Source organism: Rhodnius prolixus, unplaced genomic scaffold, assembly GCF_049639745.1.
Source record: "Rhodnius prolixus isolate KJV_2025 unplaced genomic scaffold, Rpr scaffold_2, whole genome shotgun sequence".
In the NCBI taxonomy this organism is placed as follows: domain Eukaryota; kingdom Metazoa; phylum Arthropoda; class Insecta; order Hemiptera; family Reduviidae; genus Rhodnius; species Rhodnius prolixus.
In genome coordinates this window covers 15,703,299-15,725,917 of record NW_027411592.1, presented here as the reverse complement: position 1 = coordinate 15,725,917, position 22,619 = coordinate 15,703,299, and the positions used below count along the sequence as shown (strand labels likewise).

The 22,619-nt window shown below is 31.1% G+C and overlaps 2 protein-coding genes across 2 annotated transcripts in view; one reads left to right on the top strand and one right to left on the bottom strand.

The window, feature by feature from the left end:
* The window catches only part of stg1 (stargazin-like protein), a 338,187-nt gene that overhangs the window by 245,766 nt on the left and 69,802 nt on the right, over positions 1 to 22,619 (bottom strand). The window lies entirely within an intron of this gene.
* LOC141449106 (UDP-glucosyltransferase 2-like) lies at positions 5,125 to 14,836 on the top strand. Its single transcript, XM_074118187.1, has 5 exons — positions 5,125 to 5,650; positions 8,252 to 8,844; positions 9,582 to 9,801; positions 10,488 to 10,707; positions 14,074 to 14,836. Exons 1-5 carry the CDS (start codon positions 5,419 to 5,421, stop codon positions 14,360 to 14,362), a joined length of 1,554 nt encoding a protein of 517 aa, XP_073974288.1. The 5' UTR covers positions 5,125 to 5,418; the 3' UTR covers positions 14,363 to 14,836.

Sequence of the window (22,619 nt, the reverse complement as noted above, 5' to 3'; positions counted from 1 at the left end):
GGAAACATCTTTAATGGGAAAAGCCATAGTTCTTGACTCGCATGCTCTGTAAAAGAGGTCTGACAAGAGGTTAAGACGTGCGAACTCTTCTCTTTTAGTGGAATAAAACTTATAGAAAACTCCGAGATTATTGCACATATTTCTACATTACTGGCAAAAATATTGTGACTTGTAAGTATGCCATTAAGCGTTTTTAGAAAGATATGAGCTGCACATTTTGTAATTGCAGTTGCACTTTCACTTAACTCTTAAATAACAAATGATGGAGGTTGTTCCTTTAGAGTATCCGTCAATATTAGCTTTTAATTTAAACTATTAACCTGACCAAGAACTCAATTCAAAACACATAAAATAATTGTAATATATTTAAGAGCAAAGGAATCAATCAAACGCATCACTGGAAATTTAATTAATAAATAAATTTAGAGAACGAATCAATGAGGAAAAATGACAGGCCGGCACTGGCAAAAGCTCCAAGCGCTAATAATTTCATATGTTGATTAAAAAATAATCAAATAAAAGCAATGTTAATTATTTCCAAAACATTTTAGGTATAGTCTCAGCATTAGAGTCAAAAGGGAACCACGCTACTAACTTACTGAAAAATCTTGCCATCTATCATTCCCTCTCGACGACCTTAATCAGCAACTTAGGTATCATTAAAATACTAATGATTAAATATTTCTGAACTCTTAACTTTCTTGAAAAAACTAATACAATAACGACTTTTGAAACTCTCAAAAGCTTTATTGTGAAAGTTTTTTTCCAAATGGAGTTGCTCTAATGAAGGTTGAAGTAAAATGCTTTGTGACATAGTCACAGCTCACTTCTAGAAAGTCAAATAGTTTTCAAAAGTACCTAACAATTACAATTATAAACAATTTTAACATCTGCTCCATGAAAATGGTTTATTCTTCTCGTTCACTGAATACAACAATAAAACCTAGCAAGTTTCAACTATAAACAATAAAATGTTTAGGTTAGTTTAAAATTATATTGTACTAAAATATTTTGTTTTCAAACAAAATTAGTCCTACTAACTGTGGAGGTAATATTCGATTCTAGCCACAAAAAATCGAAGAGTGGTTTCTCTGGTACTTCTAGAAATTTAAGCTGATAAAGAGTGAATCTGGCATGAGGTAACTAATCAACTTCGGATTTTCCGCAAACTTGTTACCCAGACAGAAGGGCCTCTTAATTTCTTGCTCTGCTTTGGTTTGCAATACAGTAGCTTTTCTTGGCAGCCGAGCCCTATGTTATATCATATCCTTTGGTTCAGTAGCTTGCGGAACCTACCAAATCTGATTAATCATTTTAACGTAATTTTGGTTGCCACTTTTGTCTTAAAACCTCAAACGACTGGAGTAACTAAGCGTTCATGTCATCAAATCTTTTATTAGATTAACTCCTTGCAATTAAATTAATAAATAAGAGTGATAGATGTGCCATTGCCATACTTTTCTGTGCATATTTCTTCTCAATAGCTACATTGGTTTGGCAATCTTCATTAGAAATTTGTAAAACTAAACTCACTAATCTTACAAGACTTTCCTAAAGACGAGAAACAATATCCAACCCTGAGTGCATATTTATCCTCCATAAGGTTTTTTTTTGTCCTAAGCACAACCATCTGGTTGAAAGCATAAAAAAAGAGTGTAAGCTCTGTCCCTTTCGAGAGATTAATTCAGTTTAATTTTTTCAATTAGTTATTGCACAATCTCCGGAGATAGATTTTAAATAATATGATATTAATTCCACATTCTTTCTTTAAGTAATGATGAAAATAAATAAAAGAAAAGAATAGTGATAAGTTTTAAGTATGAATAATTTCAATAATCAATCTCAGAATTTAATTTCTATTAGCTTAAGATTTTGTGACCTCTTAAACAGATTAATAATAAATGAGGCTACATGAACCCTGTTTTAAATTTTTCAGCCATGTATGTATAATACATGAATAATACTATTTTAAATATAATCATTCATAAAATCATTGGTCCTTATGAAAACAGCGTAGCGCATTCTCCGGTCAATTTTTTTCTCGAATGATTTGATGTTAAGTAAATGAATTTATTTTATGGGGAACAATAAATGTACCCGCGTCAAACTGTTGTACCATGCTGTGAGAGGAACGCCACCTTTACAAATATCGGACAAAAATATACCAATCTTGAAAATCCTTTCTCAGAATAATGTACGAATGAATATCACCGCATATGCTTATTTTAAAAAAAGTAAATGTAAATTTTAATAGCATATAAAAATGTTTCTGCAAAGATTTTCTACTCATATTTTTGAAACATCATAATTTTCATTAATACCTTTACTTTGGTAAAGAATATGATCGGGAGATGAATTTTCCTAAACAGTGTGTTAAAATTTATCCAAATGTGAAGGAAATTTACCGCAAGTCTCTCAATCAAACCGAGCAGTATCCTCACTGCAGAGGTAGTTGATGGGAGCCATTAATTACTTAGATTTGGCGAACATAAGCACATCACCTCACAAACTATCATTCACTCTTATATATCGTATACTTAATAACTTCCAAATTTCAGGGAGACACACTGACAAGAAACCACAACGATGTTTCTATCGGTGTGGCTTTGAATTTATGGCTACTTGAGGCTACATATTTCTTAAGCTTATGTTATTAAATGAAAATGCGATCTCACCATTAATAAAAAGGAAACTAAAGCCTGTTTTTTTCAGGCAGGCTGCACGTCCAACTACCAATTAGGTGTCGTGGATAAAGGCGATTAGAAAACCTACTTTACTTCAAAGTTCTCATATTAAACATTAAATAAAATCCAAGGCTTAGACCGGGAACCGAACCCAGCAGTACCTCAATACATATTAGCTTTGCAGGTATCGTATCTAACCGCTAGGCTACCGTGGCGCCTTAGTAGAGATTTCACCATTAGTATTTTGAAAACAAATCAGTTAAGTTTTATAAACAACTTTAAGGTACTGACGAAGTATACTCCTATTTTGTTAGGGCTATAACTAATTAATTTATGAAATTAATGAAGAAAAGCATAATTCTAGGTGCTAAATATACAAAGTCAGTAAACCTCTTAATGTGAGATTCTACTAAGTATAAATCCAAGTTGTTTATGCTTCATATGGTAAGATAAATTGTTAAATTAAAAATTTATAAATATATATAAAAAATATAAAGGGATAGATTCTCATTCAGCATTTTAATTTAGTACAGAATAGTTTTTTCGTATAATATATAAGTTTAGGACAAAAATCAATTTAAAAAAAAAATTTCTTCAAATTGTGTTAAAATAAATTTTGTATACTGCTCACCAATAATTACGGCTTAAAGTTGCCAAGAAGAAATTCAAATATTCTCTAATTTGCATAATCTAGCGTCTGCCAGATTATTCAGAATTTTCTAAACTTTAGAATTTAATTTGCTTTTTACAAACAAAGCCTTTAAGTAGGAGTAGCTGTGATAGAGCTCTACTGGATATCCCTTGATACGACTAGTCAACTCTGAACATGAATCATATAGTGGAAAAGATTTTAGATGATTAGTAGTTATTAGAAATGTCTTCTTATTAAAATCCGATATCTTGGATAATGTTGGAGCATTTTTGCAGGATGGAGGTGATTGTTACATGGCTGACGGACATGTCAAGACATGAAAATGAAAATAGAAAGGTATTATTGAATCATCCCAGATTTTTTGATTGTTTTGGGCGCTTACGCGGAATTTACATTGATGGTTTGTGTTCACTGAGAAGCCCCGAAAAATCATTTTTCGAATATAGCTTGCTAAACAAGTTGTTATTGTTAAATATCAGGATGGAGGGTGTTTATTAGAAAAGCATACACCACATCGACTAACAACTTGTATTTAAACAATACAAACTTCAGAACGAACTAATCGATCAAAAGTGGGGATTTGGTAAGGAAGGCTTTTATTCTAAATAACTTCACAAATCTCAGCTTTATTAAACTTTCAAAATATAGTTCAAACAATATGGTTTAATAAATACAACCATTGAGCACCTTTTTTTAAAACAACAAAAATCTTGAACCATTGAAAAGGAAGCGATATTTAACAATGATAGATCACTTGATTGGAATGTTCGTGGTCGCTGATTGAGTGCTTGGTAAAGAAAAAGTAAAGCTAAATTTAAGCAATGTCAATTATCTTTTGTGTAAGAGTAATGAGGGTTCGTCATAGTGGGCTTGCAGGCAATTACATGGAAGAATTTGAAGAGAACTGCGTGAAGGAGAGTTCATTGCGATCTTTTAGGAAGCAGCTCACTGACTGCAGAGGTGAGAAGAGTTATAAGAGGGTTTATCTTGGAGAAAGGTGGTGATGTCCGAGGATGATAGAGGTGAGGGGATGGTTTGAAAGCTGTGGGATGAAAGATTGAGATGGCCCAGTAGCACGAGCGTAGCTGAATGAAGCGCGCCTCTTGCGGAATGGTGTCTCCAGTTGCTTTGAAAGGATGTTGATTGAGGGCGTGCATCAGTGCCGTTGTTTCCATCCCTCAGTCGCAGTTATTCCTTGTAAGTTTGGCAGCCTTTATAGTTGGCCGTGTGCACCTCAAGACAGTGCACGCATGTGGGAAGCGTTTCTCTTGTCTTCTTACACTCCTCTGTGGAATGCCAACCTGCACACTTGACAAATTTTGCAGGGTGGTTACAGTAAGTCATGATGTGACCCCGTAGTCTTGGCAATGTCCTTCCTTTTGTCCAGTTCTTCCACTCTGGTTCTTATATAGTACTAGAAGTAAAGAGAAAAGAACCACTATGTATGTTAAATTTAATTATTTCTAAAATAAAGTTGGAAGTCTCATTCTTGAGTAAATACATGTTACAGAGACGGCGGGCGTTAGGCTAAATTATCACAGACACAACTGGTTCCTTAACGGAAAAACTAACAACACATGAAAAAAATCCATTCAATTTTGACAGATGTTGAAAATTAGTTATTAATAGGTACCTACTGTTAAATTGATTTCATTTTTTTAAATTAAAAATGTTTTATATTCATAATATGAACAGTCAGACAGCCAGATAAGTAAACATTTTGAGTGTACTATTGGCGTTATGCTCATGAGAAGTTCCCCGTGATAATACTTCTGCTAGGATTGCAGACTGTTATTAGGCTCGGAGGAGGCTAACAGCGATAAAAATTTTATTTGTTCTTAATAACTCGTACAAAACGAAATTTAAAGTTTTTTACTTTAACTAACATTGGACAATCGTTGGGGTGTATTAAAAAAAAGTAACAAAAAACTTTATTAATTAGTTAAAATTATCTGGGAAAGCACTTAAACTAATTGACCCTCCCCTTCGGGCCGAATTAATGGACGAGTTTACATATCAATTTGGCACAACTGTTCCAAACACTTTTTAGAAACTAAATATTTAAATACTAAATTTAGCAATATGCTCATAAAACTGTTTACTTTGTTAATTCTTTTGTCTAGTTTGATTGACAGAAATCAATGTGCGGATATATTACTTTTAGTGCCGTTGAGAAGTGGCAGTTTTTATCACATTTTAAATCCTTTAGTGAAGTTATTGCTGGATAGAGGGCACAATATTACTGCAGTTAGCGCCATTTCCTTTCCTTATCACAATATTAGACAGATCGTTATCAAGAGCTCATTTAATTGTGGTTAGTAAAACAGTTTTCAGTTCAAATATTGTAACTATAAATAAAATAAAATAGTCTTGTGGAATAAAAATTTTCCATTTAACAAATCATATATGCATTGTAGATCTTTAGAAAACAAGGCAATTGAAGAGCAGCTTATCTTTTGCCTAAGGTATGTCTATGGCTCCTTCCTAAAGACAGTCAGCTCATAAATACTGCTTCAATCAGACATCAAAAGTTGTTTTTACAGCTGAGAGTCTGGAAGCGCAGTTGCCCAAAAGACATTATTCACAGTATCAGACGGATGAAGGGATGAGAGTTAGGTTACCCCAAATCTTCTGCCCCAAAGTTTGATTATTGTCTAGAAAGAGCAAGCCTAGTAACTGCTTGTAGGCAGAGCTGATTGCAGAAACGATCTGTGTTGATAATATCATAACACGGAGGTATCTAATCACAGTTTACCATTTTCTCAGACTCTACAGACGACCATGCAGGTTATTAATTCCTGCGGATAAATTAAAGACTATTTACAGAAAAGAATTGAAATTTAGGGGAATTTAGTAATAAGTGAGGGATTCCTTAGTATATTGACGGCATGCGAACATTTATTGCATTACAGCCATCAAAGCATGGGTACTAGTAGATCGTAGGAGAGTTCGTTTCTGGCATAAGCAGAAAAAAGATTATCATAAGCTAAAAGCCATATTATTTGAAAGCAATTCAACAGAAAAAAAACCTTTGAAGGGTCTGACTGCAACACTTAGTTTGTGATTATTTTGTCAGGCAAAAATGGATACCGAACTGCAGTTATAGTTATGTAACTGAGATTTTTTGCTCTTCGGAAAAAAAGAATTTATGCCATCAAGTTTTATCTTACGAGTCCATCTCCCTAATCAATGAGAGAGGACACTTGAGGTCTCGTAACTATTAGCTCAACTATCTAATGAATACGACTTGTTTAGGATTCTGATACGTGTTACAACAATAAAAGGGACTGTATAGAAAGAAAATCTCAAGAAAAGAACAAATAAGTTTCCGTTGTTTGTATTGGGATAGGCTATTCACCTAAAAGTGCTTAGGCGGTGCTTAAGAAATTGGCACAATAGTTTATAATTTTAGTGACAAACATAATATTTCGATTTGCATTAAATATTCAATTCTGTATAATTTAGGTAGGGTAGAAGGTACATTCTACTGATATGAAATAGTTGCAACAACGCTATAAAATAGTTTTAAAAACCCTCTTAAATTCCAGAAAATATTAAAAAATCAATGGAAAAGGCTTTTTAGTAGATTAGCCTCTACTTATTGAGCCAAATAAATATTGACAATTCGAGTTAAAGTTAAGATGATTTTTTTTTATTTTTTTATTTTAAATAATAAGCAATTGTGAACATTGATTTATCTGTTTTCGTGTTCTTTACTTAAAAATCAGTTTGAAGAAGTATCCGTCTTTGGTCAGAATTAAAGAAAACATAAACATGATTCTAAAAATCTTGCACATTATCCAGCATTGCGGTGCCAACATGTTTTCAATACGTATGTAACTAACATTAGTTAATATTATTTCAAATTACGAGGAACCAGTTCATTTTCAAGATGACACTGACTTTGCAGTATTGTCAGAAATCCAAAACAATCAAACTAAGTCATAATTAAGTTCGCCAAATTAAAGAAAAATCTAGTCCTAACTAAAATATTGTCCAAAAAATATTTGTTCACACTCAAAAAAAGTAAGCCATATTTTTCCAACGAAACAGCAAATTTTATACATTTAAGCTAGTAGAGAACAAGTAAAAATATGTCATTTTGACTTTCGCTTTTGTTGGCACTATTCTACAATTTAATGTAATATTCAGTGCATCTATGCTATAATGAAAAGTTAAATAATTCCAATAGATAATTTGAAACATATTATAAAACTTTAAATAAGTACCCATAACTAAGATGTGAAAAATAGTTTTTCCAAAATCGTAGAAAATAAAATAATAATAATCTAACACAATTTATAAAAAACTAATATTATATTTCTTTATAGGAGATTGATGTATTTATTTTGATAAAATTTCGTCGAAAACAGACAGAGTAGACGTTTGCTTCTTTTAAGATTGTGGACGGAAAACGGTATTGATGTCAGTCACACATGAAAAAAACAAAAATTAAAAACTGAATATTATAAAATAAATACAATTTTAAAAGATATTGCAATAATTAAAAAATATTATGAAGGAGAAATATCATATTAACTTCAAAAATTAATATCAAATGTTAATTTGCTATTGGTAGAATTTAAATTTCAAAATATCAGTCTTATATACATTCTTAAATTATTATTTGTCTTTCTGATTTTTTAAAAGTAACAAAAAACCTTTAATTAATGTTTAGAAATATTTGGGGTAGATGAAAGATATTTGTCAGCAAAATCAAATGCTTTAGGAGATTCAACAATGAATTGTGCTTATTCTTATTCAAATTTTGGCAGTTACTAACAAATTTTTCTTACTTGAAGAGTATTAGATTGTGAAATTGAATGTCTAATAAAAAAGGAAGAAACAATCCTATTTCTTTATTTGAACAGAATTTTCTTACAAGTGAGGTAATTTTAACTTGTAATTGTTGCAGCTCTGATGGACCACAGTATAACGGATGATCCAAGGAGTACATTATTAAATACTCATGAAATCGGCTACATGGTTACAGAAGAAATGTTCAAAAACAAAGAATTTCAAGCTCTATTATTGCAAGATCGAACATTCGATTTAGTAATAAGCACCGATTTACCATTATTTTATGCAATAGCAGCAGTCGAACATAGATTTAAAGCACATGGAATTACCATATTGAATCATGATGCTGCTTCCCAAGTTTCCTGGTTATTAGGTGAATACTTCAACCCAGCATATCAACCTGCAACGCATTACACACATGCTGAACAGTCGATGACGTTTCAAGAGAGATTGTATAATTTCTATGTAATGGGAATGACTTTATTTATAACGTACTCATGGATATTACCATTACATGAAAGTTTACTGAAATCATTCTCTGATGATTTACCATTTTTAAAAGATCGGCCATCATTGACTAATATCATATCAAATAAATCATTAATACTGATACCCATACATCATGCAGTTCAAAATATATATACACACTCTCCCAGGACTCGACATATTGCTGGCATTTGTATTGAAAGGAATAACTCACTGCCTAAGGTTCGTATAACTTTTTGTTGGATTTGAAATGAACGAAAATTATTAACATATTGAAGTACGAATATAAAATTGCAAAAAGAATTTTTCCCTATTATAGATAGATATAAAAGTTTTTACTAAATGCGTGAATTACTTTTAACAAAAATAAAGTTCTAATATATTTACATTAAATCCCTAATCGGTAGTTAGACTTTTAAGCCCTCCCTGAAAAAATAGGCGATTATTTTACTTTACACAACTTTCATTAAATAGTTTATAGAACGTTTAGGATGGGAAAAGGATATCATTTATAGAAAAAAAGGATAGAAAAACCAGCAGCTAGAGGAGGAATTTAGAGAACGGAATGTTTGTCCCTTAGCTGTTGAAAATGGAAGGATCGTAGGTGTTTATTTCGCGGCAGAGTGGGTCAGGATGACGATCTAGAGAGGAGATGATTTTCAGGAGACGGTTTTGGATGAAAGAGTGTACAGGGATAAAGACCTCATGAATGAAAGCGATTCTAGCACTCCGAGCAGTCAGTTAACCACCACTCTAAATTTTCATATTAAGCTAATTACAACAGTTTTTTTGGGAACGGTAAGAGTAATTTGACAGCAACGCTCAAGATTCAGAGCAGTAGTTAGTTTAGCTATTGATTGTATATTTTTTTATTAGGCTAAAAAATGATTTATGTGACGGAAGACTTTTCCACATCATACCTCTAATTGGTCATTAATGTTATTTCAATATTTTTGCAGGTGTTTGACAACTTTATGTCAAAATCACCAGGAGTAATTCTTGTAAATTTGGATTTATCTTTATTAAATAAGCACAAAGCTAGAAAATTTGAGAAAACCCTGTTATCAGTGTTTAGTAGATTGATGCAAAATGTCATCTGGAAGCATAACTTAACTAGCATATCGTCCTTACCTCGCAATGTAATGGTAACGGACTGGTTACCTCAACAGGATATATTAGGTTTGTGGTTTTATTTACCTATATCTTTATTTTTCAAGATTTTTTACATTTTTCTTTACAAATTTAATCTCAATTTTGCAATATCTTAAGCTAAAACCATGTATATAGAATACAGTTATAACTCTATATCGCCAAGGCGACTTTACCTACAAGATTAGGCATAATCTCGGTTTAATAATCTCTCCCAGCTCCACAACACCTTTGTTGATGGAAATTTTACTTGATTTGCATAACATCCAGCCAACCAGTTTGGTCTTTAAGGAAATTACAGTTTTAGGACGGATTTTTTCTTTTTTAACTTTGGAAATTTAATTTTTAAGATAGGCTTGCATAATTACTCTTTTAAATTGATTAGGTACATATATAATGAAAAACCATAACCAAATAGCAAAGGAACTAAGGAAGTTCCTAATATTTATATTTTATTTTTTCTCCATTACAATCACTTATATTCCAGAAAACAATGAACACAATGAAATTTGAGAAGGATAAGAGTGTATTTCTCAGTAGAATCTTTCCCGCCTCCTATCTAATAATTTATAGGGATTGTAGTGTTTTTTTGCCTTTGCTACGACTATATTTGCCACAGTTGCTCACTAACAGCCTTATTAAGAAAATCATAAATATAATTCATATTTATTAACCAGTTTTTTAACTTTGTCTTGAATTTTTTTCTTTTTTTTTAGCACATAAAAATCTGAACTTATTTATGACCCATGGAGGATTGAATAGTATTACGGAAGCAACTTACTTTGGAGTTCCATTAATAATCACGCCTTTCTCTATGGAACACTATAGAAATATAAAAAAAGTTTTTAATTCTGGTGCTGGAATAGTAGTAGACTCGGAAAATCTGTCTGTTGCTATTATAAGATCAACTATATATAAAATCAGCAACAATCCAAAGTAAGTATTATTTTAAAATATTAATATTAATTTTGCTAATTTATATGTAAATGTGGTACATGTTATCTCATTCGATATGTGAGTGTGTGAATTAAAACCATAGAATTAAAAGAATATGGATTTGGTGACATAATGGCGTAGTTTTTTGAGGTTCAGTAGGAGAATTACCCGTTCTTCTCAGTTCTCAAGTAAATATAAAAAATTAAACATTTTATCGCCCAAATAGTCTAAGCAACAATTTGTAATGAATAGGTTCTTCCATCTTCTGTCGGCTTCTAAACATCGATCTAGTAGATTCGATGCGAAAGTGGTTATCTAAACGTCCAGTTTTGAACTTGAGTCTTATAAAGTAAAAGATATCCAATGTTTTTTCAATAATATATTTAAAATTTAGCATCAAGAAGAAGAGTTGTGGCCTAGGAGCAAGTGGGTGCTCTTGGTTTTTTTAAAGAAGTGAATTATTTAAGTTTCTTATTTCAGATCAATCACCATTGTATGGTGGATCAAAAAGAAATTTTTTTAAACCTACTACTTATATTTTACATTTCTTTGATGCAAATTTATATTTAGATTTTACCCGCTCATAATTATTGTATGCATTTAATAAGGGAGAATTTTAACTGTAATAATAAAAATGAGCTATTTAGTAATACATTTCCTAACAGCAGAGCAAAAAGTCTTTGGTTAAGGCACATCATTATTCGAATTTATGAGCAGAGCACTTCATGACACGCCCGTTTAATACACTTATGTTTATTGGAAAGGGCAGAGTGTTGTAGATTTAGTCTGGATTGACAGACAGCATTTAGCAGAATTAAGGGAATTGGAATTGTATCTAGATCAGACCACTTTCTGCTTTCCAAACGTTCTGGTAGAAAGGTTACTTGGCATAATATAGAACTGTAATTGTTTTCTAATTATTTTAAGTTTTCACACGAATATCTTTGAAATAGTAAATTTTATTTATGAAAGTTAGTACTTAACTGTAGTTGGAATCTGTTAACCAAAGTAGTGAGTGTTTTCTAGGATAGCCGCACAGCTGGTCTGTGAAAAGAAAAGGATTGTTATTGCAAAAAATATGTGGGCAGGGGGGTACTCGTCGGAGAGAGAACTTGTTGTGCTGGCATTTATGTGGCTTTAAGTTAATTCTCCATTGTTTTGCCTTAGGTCCTATGACGTGAAGGTGTGACCTTAATTCGTGGGCAGGTGATGAAGAGTTTGCACTTGTCACAAGTATGGCTGTGCATCTGCATAAGTACAAAGTGGGTGGGTTTATGTAAATACTGACCGATGTATATTCTGTGCACAAAATTGGGCCAAGTACACAACCCTGCTTGTTCTCCTCTACCCATTAGAGTAAAAGAAGAGGTATGCTGTGCCACTACTGACCTGAAAATTACTTTCGGAGAAATTGGGGCGGGGCGTAAGATGTGGTTTTTAAAAATTAAACCTCAGAAATCCAAATTTGTTATTTTTCATAAGTGAGACTTAAGACTGCATGGTGCAAGAGTTATAATTAACAAAATGTGATAATTAAAACTCAGATAGAGGGAATTCATTGCCATTGTAAGAAGTATAGGGCATACATTTGGACTGTTAAGATGCGTCGAATTGTTGAAGAGATCACATCTGAACTTTTGTAAAAGGTTATAACAATTATCTCAAATTATACCGAAATTGATTATTTCAACAAAAATAACTTACAAAAAATTCAAATATTGCTACAAATTGCCAAAAATTATTGCCGACAAACCAAAAAAATCATCTGTGCATATGCTTTTTAAACTTTTAGAGATTAGTTCATCTGCTTCAATAGAATATGATTGATTTCTTTAATTGAGAAGTTTAGCGGGCAAACATGGTGTTACTTTGAAAACATCAAATCTCACTGAGCTCTAAACTAGAAAAACATAATCAAAACTTCATTTGCTTTATCTAGACAGGCAATCGCTTGAAGGTTCGCGTTTTAGTGACATTTCTAATATAGCCAACCACTCTCTTGGCTAAAAAACCACAAGATTACATTCATATTAGGCAGTATTTCGTGGTTACCAGAATTGATTGCAAAAATATTAATTTCTAATAAATATTGAATTAAAAGATAGTTAAAATGACCAACCACGTTATTAAAAGGATCTCAAACAACACGAAGTATTCCAGTGGTTGTTAAGTAATCTGTTACGATGAACAAATCTTCTAACTGTAACTTTTTAAACTTTTATTTTGGGACTAAAAGTTCTTGTTTGACTGTTTGTTAAAATATTTATTATTTTATTATTATTTATTCTTACCTTAGGATGCTCATTTAATTTTAACACTAGTGTTTTTTTTTTAATAGCTACTCCGTTTTACTTAGGGTTTTAGTCTTAATAGAAAATAAATAAATGTACACAATTTGAGGAGACTTAAGGCCAAAAAAGTAGTTGGAAAATTTAAGAACAACAATTTTTTGCAAATAAGTTCGTTAACAAGGAAAAGATGAAGTACCCAGTGGTTGTTGAGGTCTGCTTTGTAGACAAGCAAACAAGAACTAAACAGAGATAGATGTACTACACCACCGATACTAAGCTGTAATGCCATCAAATCCACTTCTTATCCGTGATTCTTTCCGTTGAGTTTTCTCTGGGTGTCAACCAGCAAGTTCTTTTATTTAACAGACCTTCTTTTATTTTCTATATTATGAGAAAATGGTAAGCAAAGTATTTCGGCAATAGTCTCTCCATAAAAAACACAGATTTAAAAGTTCTCAAAGTGCAAAGAAATGTTTATTTATTATGCATATATATATAACTGGAAGCTTATATAACGAGTACGTTATAAGTAACATTCCGGGTAACCTTGGAGGATACCACCTCCTTGCACAGTAAGTATCTGAAACTGTATAACAGTGCATTATAACCTGTGTAATTATTCTTCTTCTAGACCTAGACATTTCAAGAAAAAATTTGCATTCGACTCACTGGTGGACTTAATTTGCCCCTTTAATTGATGCTCCCAATAAATTTATCTTATGATGAAAAATTAATAAAAAAGAATCAAAGATATTATACTAAAAAATTTCTAGAAGCTTTCAAACGTAGATATCATAAGCCTAAAAAGTTTAATTAAATTGTTCGTTTTAATGAAACATGTAAAACATGCAATCCTGGATAAAAATATGGTTGTCGTTGTGAGGCGGAAACATAGTTGAAGCTAAAATTTCTAGAAACTGATTAATCAACCTCTGATGTTAAATAAAAGTAGGAAACTCTGGTCAGGGATACCAAAAACTATGCCTGAGTGATCTCAACTTGGTGTTTGTTGTTGACCACCTTAAATAGACACAAAGTTTTGAACAAATTTGCTGATTCCTAACTTAATTACTAGGTACAGAGAGTCGGCGATGAGGCGATCCAAGATGTTCAGAGATCGTTTACAAAATCCTTTAGATGAAGCAGTTTATTGGATTGAATACGTATTCAAATATGGTAATATATTGAAGCCGGCCACATCTACTATGCCACAGTATCAAGTCTTTTTATTAGATATTGTCTTTTTCATAGTTCTGATTATAATTATTACCTTCTATTTGTGCAGATATATTTTCAAATTTATTTTTCATAAAACTGCTAAAGTATTTTATAATTTTCAATCAGTGAGCAAGAAAAATGAATAAAATTCGTACTTTTTCAAAAATAAATTATTTACATTATCAATACTGATATTAATATTTATTTGTATCATTTTTATTCACTAGTCTTATAATTATTATTTAATCACATTTCTCTAAAAAATAATAGTTCTGATTATGGGTTGGGTAAACATAAAACATAACATGATTTATTTCTTTTTTTTAAGTTTAATTTACATTCTCATGTTTTGTGTAAAGATAGGCGATAGGATTTAATTTTTCTTCTTTTCATTAATTTGCATTAAAGCAATTGCTTTCATTTACTAATTATTCCTACTTTAGCAAACTTTAAATTCAAGCAGATTTTTTTGGTTCCCTTTACTGAATTAATGTATGGTTTAAGAAAGCTAATGCGTTCAGGGAAAGCAAATAATACGCCATTAAAACGATGTGTGCCTAGAGTGATTATTATTTTTTTTTTTAAAGCAAAACTATAATTACATGTAACAATTATTTTAGAAATAAAATTGAATGTTTTTTTAACTCTGGTGATTTCATTAACTGCAATAGGAAATTGTACTCCTTATAGACTGTAGGCGAATTTCTTTTGTATTCTCTGGGAACAGTCATATGAATATCTGTTATATGTATTGTGCATAGATTTTGTTAGTTTCAAACTATGGCTGACAAACAGGAAAAGAATCAACTTCCCAATAATAATCTACCAAGGGGCGAGGACAAGTAACTGTCCTACAACAAGTCCATAAATAGGTTAAACGAAAACTGGGTAATTTTGTTAGGATGTAATTTTGAAACTACAAAATTAGATATTCAACTAATTATTCAAAAAAAATTAATACTTTAAGTAACGTGTTAACATACCAAAAACAGTCCTACGATTTTTTCGCATAGTACTTTTTATCTGATTGGTTGTATTAATATTGAACTGAGATCAACATTTCCTAAAATATTTAATAATAATAATAATAATAATAAAGGCGATATTAAGGGAGAAGCTGAACTTGAAATTATGATATCAAAATCGAATTCGGTTGACGAGCTTATTTCAAAAAGAAATCAGAGTGCAGGGTTGCAGAGTGCAATAGATAATAAACTGCAGCACAATTGTGTATGATGATAATGAAATTATCAGTAGAGAGGATGAGTTGCTTGAGATTAAACGATCGGATACACGTAGAATCTACTGCTAACTGAAATCAGAACATTGGACTTAAAAATAATGGAAATTAAATAAAACAAAAAAAGTTATGTTCAAATGGAGGTGAGTAAACACTGATTAATGTCTCTTTAAAAACTTGTTTATTTTTTTTTCACCTGTGTCAGTCTCTTTAACTGCCCAAAAACATTATCTTGCAGTATGAAATGATGCAGTCAAATCTGAATTTATGTATTATATATCTCATCTGTTTCATGTATTATACAAATTACAGTGGGAGCTGAAGAGAATATGATGTAATGGGAAGCAGTTTACTGACAGAACTACTGTAGGTAGTATTAACGCTAATCAACACCTGTCACCAGCATCTCTCATCGTATGTCAAATATAGCGCTAATCACTTATCTACTTGATCATACAACATAAATGCTACTACAATTAGTCATTCCTATTAATTTGAATATTTGTTCTGCAATAATGGAATATTGGCAAAAAAATAGAGGATGAATAACATCGCACAAATGAATAATCTGTTAATTTTTTTAATATCTTGATCTTTTGAGATCAAGTCATAAACCAAGAAAGTACGAGAAATATCACAATAGTACATTTTAAAACTATGAAATTACTATTAGGAAAAGAATGTGCTCAGAGGATAGTTCAGTTACCTGTTTTATTTTAACTTATTTTTATTTTTTTGTTCCAGTAGCCTCTTAAGAGTGGCCGCCACTGCAGTGAAGCCTCAATTTAAAGGTGAATTGTGGATGGTGGCCACTTAAATTTGTCCTAGCCTTGACAAAATTGCTCATGACACAATTTTAACAGTAAACTTTCGGTATTCTGAGCTGCCAAAAACATAAAGACTGAATAATCCTTTGTTTTATCAAAATAAAAATTACAATTAAGTTTTAAAGCAAAAAAAATAAAAAAAAGCCTCAATTTCGATGTTTCAGATCAAAACTTTTCTTCTCACAGCAAAGGTAGATAGAAGATGGAAATTAAAAATTATAAAATATAATAAGATGCACAGAGCTTGAAAACAATGAAGTGTATTTTACATACGTAATAATGTTTAAAATAAAAAATTCTAAGACATTTGAATTCATATATTTCATTTGAAATTACAATGGGAATGAATTATTTCTTTGAAAAATATCCTTGCAGACATAGCAATACTTCAAAATAGCCTTTCTTCTTTCTTTTATTTATTTTATTCTATACCATTATCTAAGTCTGCTGACGTTTTTCTTCCATTGTATCTACAAATATTCGCAAACAGCTTCCACCTTCGACCTAGTTTTTAAAATGGAGTCGTTAATGGGAACCTTTAGATTTTTTTTTCTTTTTAACTCTGTGATGTCTCATTGTAAATTATTGAATCATGCCGACTATTTTGTATAAATATTTCATTTTAATTTTTAACGTCCATTGACATCCTTCCTTGTAATATCTTCTCATTATTTCCACGAGAAAAGTGAAATCTATAACTTTCCTTTAGTAATTTAATTAAAAATAAAGCTTCATTTCTAACAGCCCAAGTTATTAATAACCTTGCAGGAAGAAAAGAGTTTGCAAACATTCCAGGTATTTTGATGATATCTAAGGAAAATGACAAGAATCACAATTATACTCGCCATGAGAACTGATGCTATACTGAAGAGAGAACACCAGTTCTTGAATGAATACAGTACCTCGTTACTTTTCATCATTTCTTGTATTTACCCCCTTTTAATAGTAATTCAGATATAGGAACGGAAAAAAACGATAAATGGTTTCCTTAAATTTCGTGAACTCCCACATTCAACATATAAAGAGGTATTCTGTTACCTGTAAACATAGATAATATTCCTTAAAAGGCATTTTCAAATAGCAAGTTATTCTTTAATTTAGCTACGATAACTTCATTACTGTTATAAGAATTTAGATCTAGATTTGGGAATATCATAATGACAAAAACAACTTTGCATTTCATGCCATTTAAAATGAGGTTGAGGTTGAGTGCTCCTTAGTTTCTTTCAATTTTGTTTGGTAGATGAAGAGAGCACGCATCGCAGTTGATGTGCACTTTTCCTTACCTGAAAGCTATGATTACCCTAAATTGAACAACTTTTGTGTACATCCAACTCTTATCTTGACGATACGACTTACAAAATTAACAAAAACTATTATAAGAATTTCTTTAAAGACATAATAAATAATTATTAAGATAATTGACCAATAAACCGGAAGAAAAATATTTCTATCAGATCGTCAAGTAATCTGTGGAGTAAAAGCCAAGTACAAGAAAGTGTGGTGAATGTAATAAGGAATAATTAAAAGATAAAAGAACTCGAACACACCTAAGTGCATATTTACGGACTTAATGCTGAAATTGAAGCTTTCTTTTCTTCTTTTTGAAAAGAGAAGGTGAAGATGGAATAGCTCAGGTCCATAGATGATCCAAAAGAATATCTATAGATTACGCTAAAAGATTGTCTTCACTACAATAGGAACTTTTATCTTTATTATTAGCGAAAGAATCCGCTGTATTCCAGAAAAACTTCACTTTTTTACTATTTTCACTGGAACAGTGTACTAAAAACATGAAGCGTTACAATTTTGAAGCACTATTTGCCTACTTATCAGCGTAATTCAATTACCTTGCATTAACATTTTCAGTTTTGCCTGAAAATTTGCTTTTTTTAAATTTAATTTATGAGTAGAGGAGGAAAGTGTGCTAGCCTCCTAGATGTCGGTAATAATGATCTTCCCTTAGGAAACTCATAGTGAGTGTGAGAAGGGAAAACTGGCCGACAGAAACACACCAACCAATTTGTAAAAAACACTATTTTGTACTTAAAGGATTTCATAACAGTCACTTCCAGTAGAAACTAAACACAAAGATTCTACCGGAAAATAATACCATAGGAGAATAAAAAGGAAGAATGAGATTAGCGGACAATAACTGACAAGAATAAGCACCAAATGATATGCTGAATGCTAAGAATAAATAAAACAGTGATCAAATGTCGATCACTATTTTGACAAAATGATTATTATTTTTTTAATTAGGTTATTCAATGAAGAGGTAACTTTGTAATTCTTTCAATAATTTCAAAAGGAAGTAAAAGATTCAATTAATTTAATACAAAAAATAAAGTTGATCGATACGATTTCAAGTGTTTACACAAGGGAAAGATTTTTAATCTTCCATTCTTTTGCTATTTGTTGTAGAGGAAAGAATTGGCAACCTAACAAATTACCCAGACTCACCACTTCAAATTTTATCAGAATAAGAAAATAGTACTTTTATAAACGTTAGAAATGTATTGGTAAGATTAAAGAAGATAACCCCATCTTAATTAAAGAGAAACTTGATTTCGTTGTCGTTACGCTACCTAGCAAACTGCCATCTTCGGAGGATTCCTCCTCAGTGTTCAGGAAACAGACCACCTTACTTCCAGTACATAAAAATTAACAGTAGAAGTGAGCAATGGACACATCTTCCTTGGAACGCCAGAGTAGAAAACTAGAGCTCTCTCAGACTGACTTGGCGTCGGTAATCTAAAATGACAAGTTGTTTTATTTATTATTTAAATAAGAGAATTTAAAAATATACAAAAGTAAATAAATAAATAAATTTAATGTAAGTGCTTTTACTTCCAAGTCAGCACAGTTTATACCATCTCTTTAAAAGTCAAGATTCTAAAGTTTTTGATAACTTTCAAACACAGCTTCTAACTTTATTTTACCCAAGAATAGATTTTCGTACAAGTTTGTTTGTGCCATTTAATAAAAAAGTAAACTTTTCACCTACTTTCCATTTTATAAATTTATTTATTTTCCTTAAAAATTTATTAAACAAACTTTGCAGAATTTTCTCACACACAACTGTCATGATTAATTTTGATGGATGAAGCTCGGATGCAACAAAAAAATTTTTAGATTTAGTATGTTTACATTAACTAAAATAAGCAAATATCTATTTCCTGTATGAAAACATTTTAGTAGTGAGGAGATAAGTAATTTACTTACTATCGAAGGGTAACCTAATATGGTAATTCAATTTACCATCTCCAATGCTGAAAAGGCGAACTGAAGGAATGAATATTTCTTAATTATTCGCATCAAACGCAACCCAAAGCTCCCAAATTTTTGGGCACTCTGAACTTTTGTGAAAATGTTTTGCAATGGTCGCTTGATTGGTAGGAACGGTTTTGAAGTCCTTAGTACGATAAATGGTGATCACCTGGCCTATAAGACCATGTCAACGTACTGTTAATTAATTTATTTTTTAGTTTCTTGCAAAACTGCTCCATTTTCTTTAAAACTTGTTTCCTAGTCTTTTGGAAACTACTACTCTTTATGATCTTTTGTGTTCTAATAGTTTTAAAGATGTACTAACGCAAATAAGGACCTCAAACGAAGTAAGAAAATTACAAGATAAGTTGAACAATTATTAATCTATTGTAGAGTAAAAATATTAATATCTGAGTTGGGAATTTGCCTAGATTTTGCCTCTAGACTTGTCTAATGATCTTGGCATTCGCTATAGGTATCACACATTGGCACGAACAGGAGGGCAAGTTTCTTTTTTTTTTAAATTGATTTTATTAAATGTTGTGTTGTTTACAAAGCTATCATTGCCTAATAAAGAGATGCGATTCACTTGTCATTCATGCAGACAGATTCATACACATTCAAGAGATGCCATTTATACAGCCAACTAACCATACCGAAAATTGCTATTAATATGAGTATTAAAGATTTGTTTTCTTAATTTTACAATTTCCTAAGAGAGAGCAATATGAAAGTTTTGAACTTGTTTCTTGTTTTTATTTACAATTTCTTAAAAATGTTACTGCATTGGAAATTTTTCACAATCTTAACTTGCATTAAGAACTACTTTGATATTACATGTTAACAATGTTTTTTGTGTAGAATATTGGTCACAATTATGTTCTTTAAGCCTCTCAAATTTCCTCTCTTTGTCAGCCTTTTGTTTTTCTCAGAAAGCATCTTTTACTGGTATTTTATAAATTTTCTTTCTTCTCTTTTAACTCGCACAGTATCTAAAGCAGAGTGGTAAAAGAAAAAAAGCTTGGTATCTTCTGATTACTAGAAAGATTACTTTTGCTTAAACATTAAATTAATCCCTTAAGAAGTGGTATACACGATAAGAAATCCTTTTACTTGCAGGTTGCACGAAACTTAACACCCCCTGTAATCCTTGGTATAAACCACTATTGTCTTGTACTTTGAGAGACGTTCCAGTACTTTGCCCTCCAATGAACTTTATACATTTAACCTTTTTGCAAACCTCCCTTGAAAGGAAAAAGATTAACGATTACGGACTGTTATACTTTTGAAGCTGAATCTAAGAAATCCCCGTCAGCAACCATGAAAGTTTTAATTTAATGTTGGTTAAAGTAAGCCCAACCCCTTGGCGTGAACCAACCACTGCAATGGATTATTCAGTTTAAATAACATTATTTTATTCTGGTGCTAAACCATTTTTTAATTATGCTCAGGTAAAAACCAAGTAGTTGAAAGAAAACAAAAAAAGTGACTTGAAAGTATACTGCGAAAGGCTGCTATGATTTCGCAATCTTTGCACAAAATGAGAAAGATTAGAAAATTAAAAACAAAATCTTATTTTTAATGGAAAAATTAGTAAATTTGCAATAATAAATTTTCGTTGTAAGTTTATTTTCACGAATCATGTAAATGTTACGTAAACTTGTTCCAAAACAACTTCAGTTTACTTTGAAAAAATGTTGATGTGAAATATGCAAAAATGAACTTCATCTAATAATAGTCTAAAAAGAAATAGAAGTTAAAATAAATCCAATCCATCAAGGGATTGGTGAGAATTTGCACATAACAAAGGAATTGAGAATGTGAAAAATGTATAAGACACATTATTATCGTGAAATACAATTAAAAATGTCCTTGCTTAGAACAAAATGTTATCAAAGTTCTAGGATTTGTTTAACAATAAAATAAAAACTAAAAAACTGCTCAAGTTTTAACTTTCGGTTTGTAAATATCAAAGCATCCTACAAAAAATGTTAAAAACAATTTAAGCAATTACGAAATTTAGTTATTTTAAGTAATATAAGCTTTGTAAAAATTTATTTGAAACATAATAGATCTACAGTTAGTGTTTTATTTAAATAATTATAAAACACAATAAAAATATTTATATAAACAGTACGACAGTGGACATTTGTCATTTACTATGAAATTATATTATAAATCTCTACTTGCAGTTCAGGAATTCAGGTTTCAAAGACTTAATACTAAAAACAAGCTTCACCCAGCAGCGTGAAAAAAACGTGAAGCAGTTAGCATTTCGTTGTGGACCTGGTAGCAAAGTTCGGGTGTACACGAGCTTTGGTGTCTTCTTTAATTTCCTCTAAATCAAGAGATTGGCTCATAAAAGAGCTTGTTAAAGAGTTTAAAGAGCACCACCTTCAGTCACCAAATGACAGTAATATTAAAGAAGTTAATTCAAGGCTACCAAATTACCCAAATCTTCTATGACAAGTCTTCACCATCTCCTCTAGCCAAAGAAAAAAGAAGAATCAAAAATACAATCCTAGAAAAAAGTTCTTGAATGAAACCCAGAGGTTAAAAAAAAAAGAAGAATAGAGCGACTAATTATTGATTGGATGAAAAGAAATGTAGCAGATTTTCAGAGAAGAGATATTGGTGGCCTGGAATAGTCAAGGGACAAGAGCGAATAGTAAAGCATGATAAGTAGTTCTAATAAATTGATGTGGCAAGTATTTTAAGAATGACGAAATATTGAAAAACTTAGTAAACATTCAAATGAATAATTTAAAAAAGGTTTTCCTATTGATTCACAATTTAAATGAAAACATCTATGAAAGATTCTTCCAAGAAAACTCAATTTAGAACCCTGTGAAAAAGGGGTGACGTTAAACCCCTTTAAAAATCCATTTCAGAATCCTGTTCGGCTCTTCGAGAATATATTTTCAATAACCGAATTGGTCGTATGTGCAAACAAATTTGTTGCCATACTCTAATTTTGAGGAAAAGATGGTCTTTACCGAACAGTATTTTCTCAAATAATTCTTGCTTAATAAAACTGTAAATTCATAGACGGTCTCTCAGTTATTA

Coding starts and splice junctions, on each gene's coding strand:
- LOC141449106 (XM_074118187.1), top strand. CDS start 5,419: ATGCTCATAAAACTGTTTACTTTGTTAATTCTTTTGTCTAGTTTGATT. Junction 8,845..9,581: donor GGAATAACTCACTGCCTAAG/GTTCGTATAACT, acceptor ATATTTTTGCAG/GTGTTTGACAACTTTATGTC. Junction 10,708..14,073: donor AAAATCAGCAACAATCCAAA/GTAAGTATTATT, acceptor CTTAATTACTAG/GTACAGAGAGTCGGCGATGA.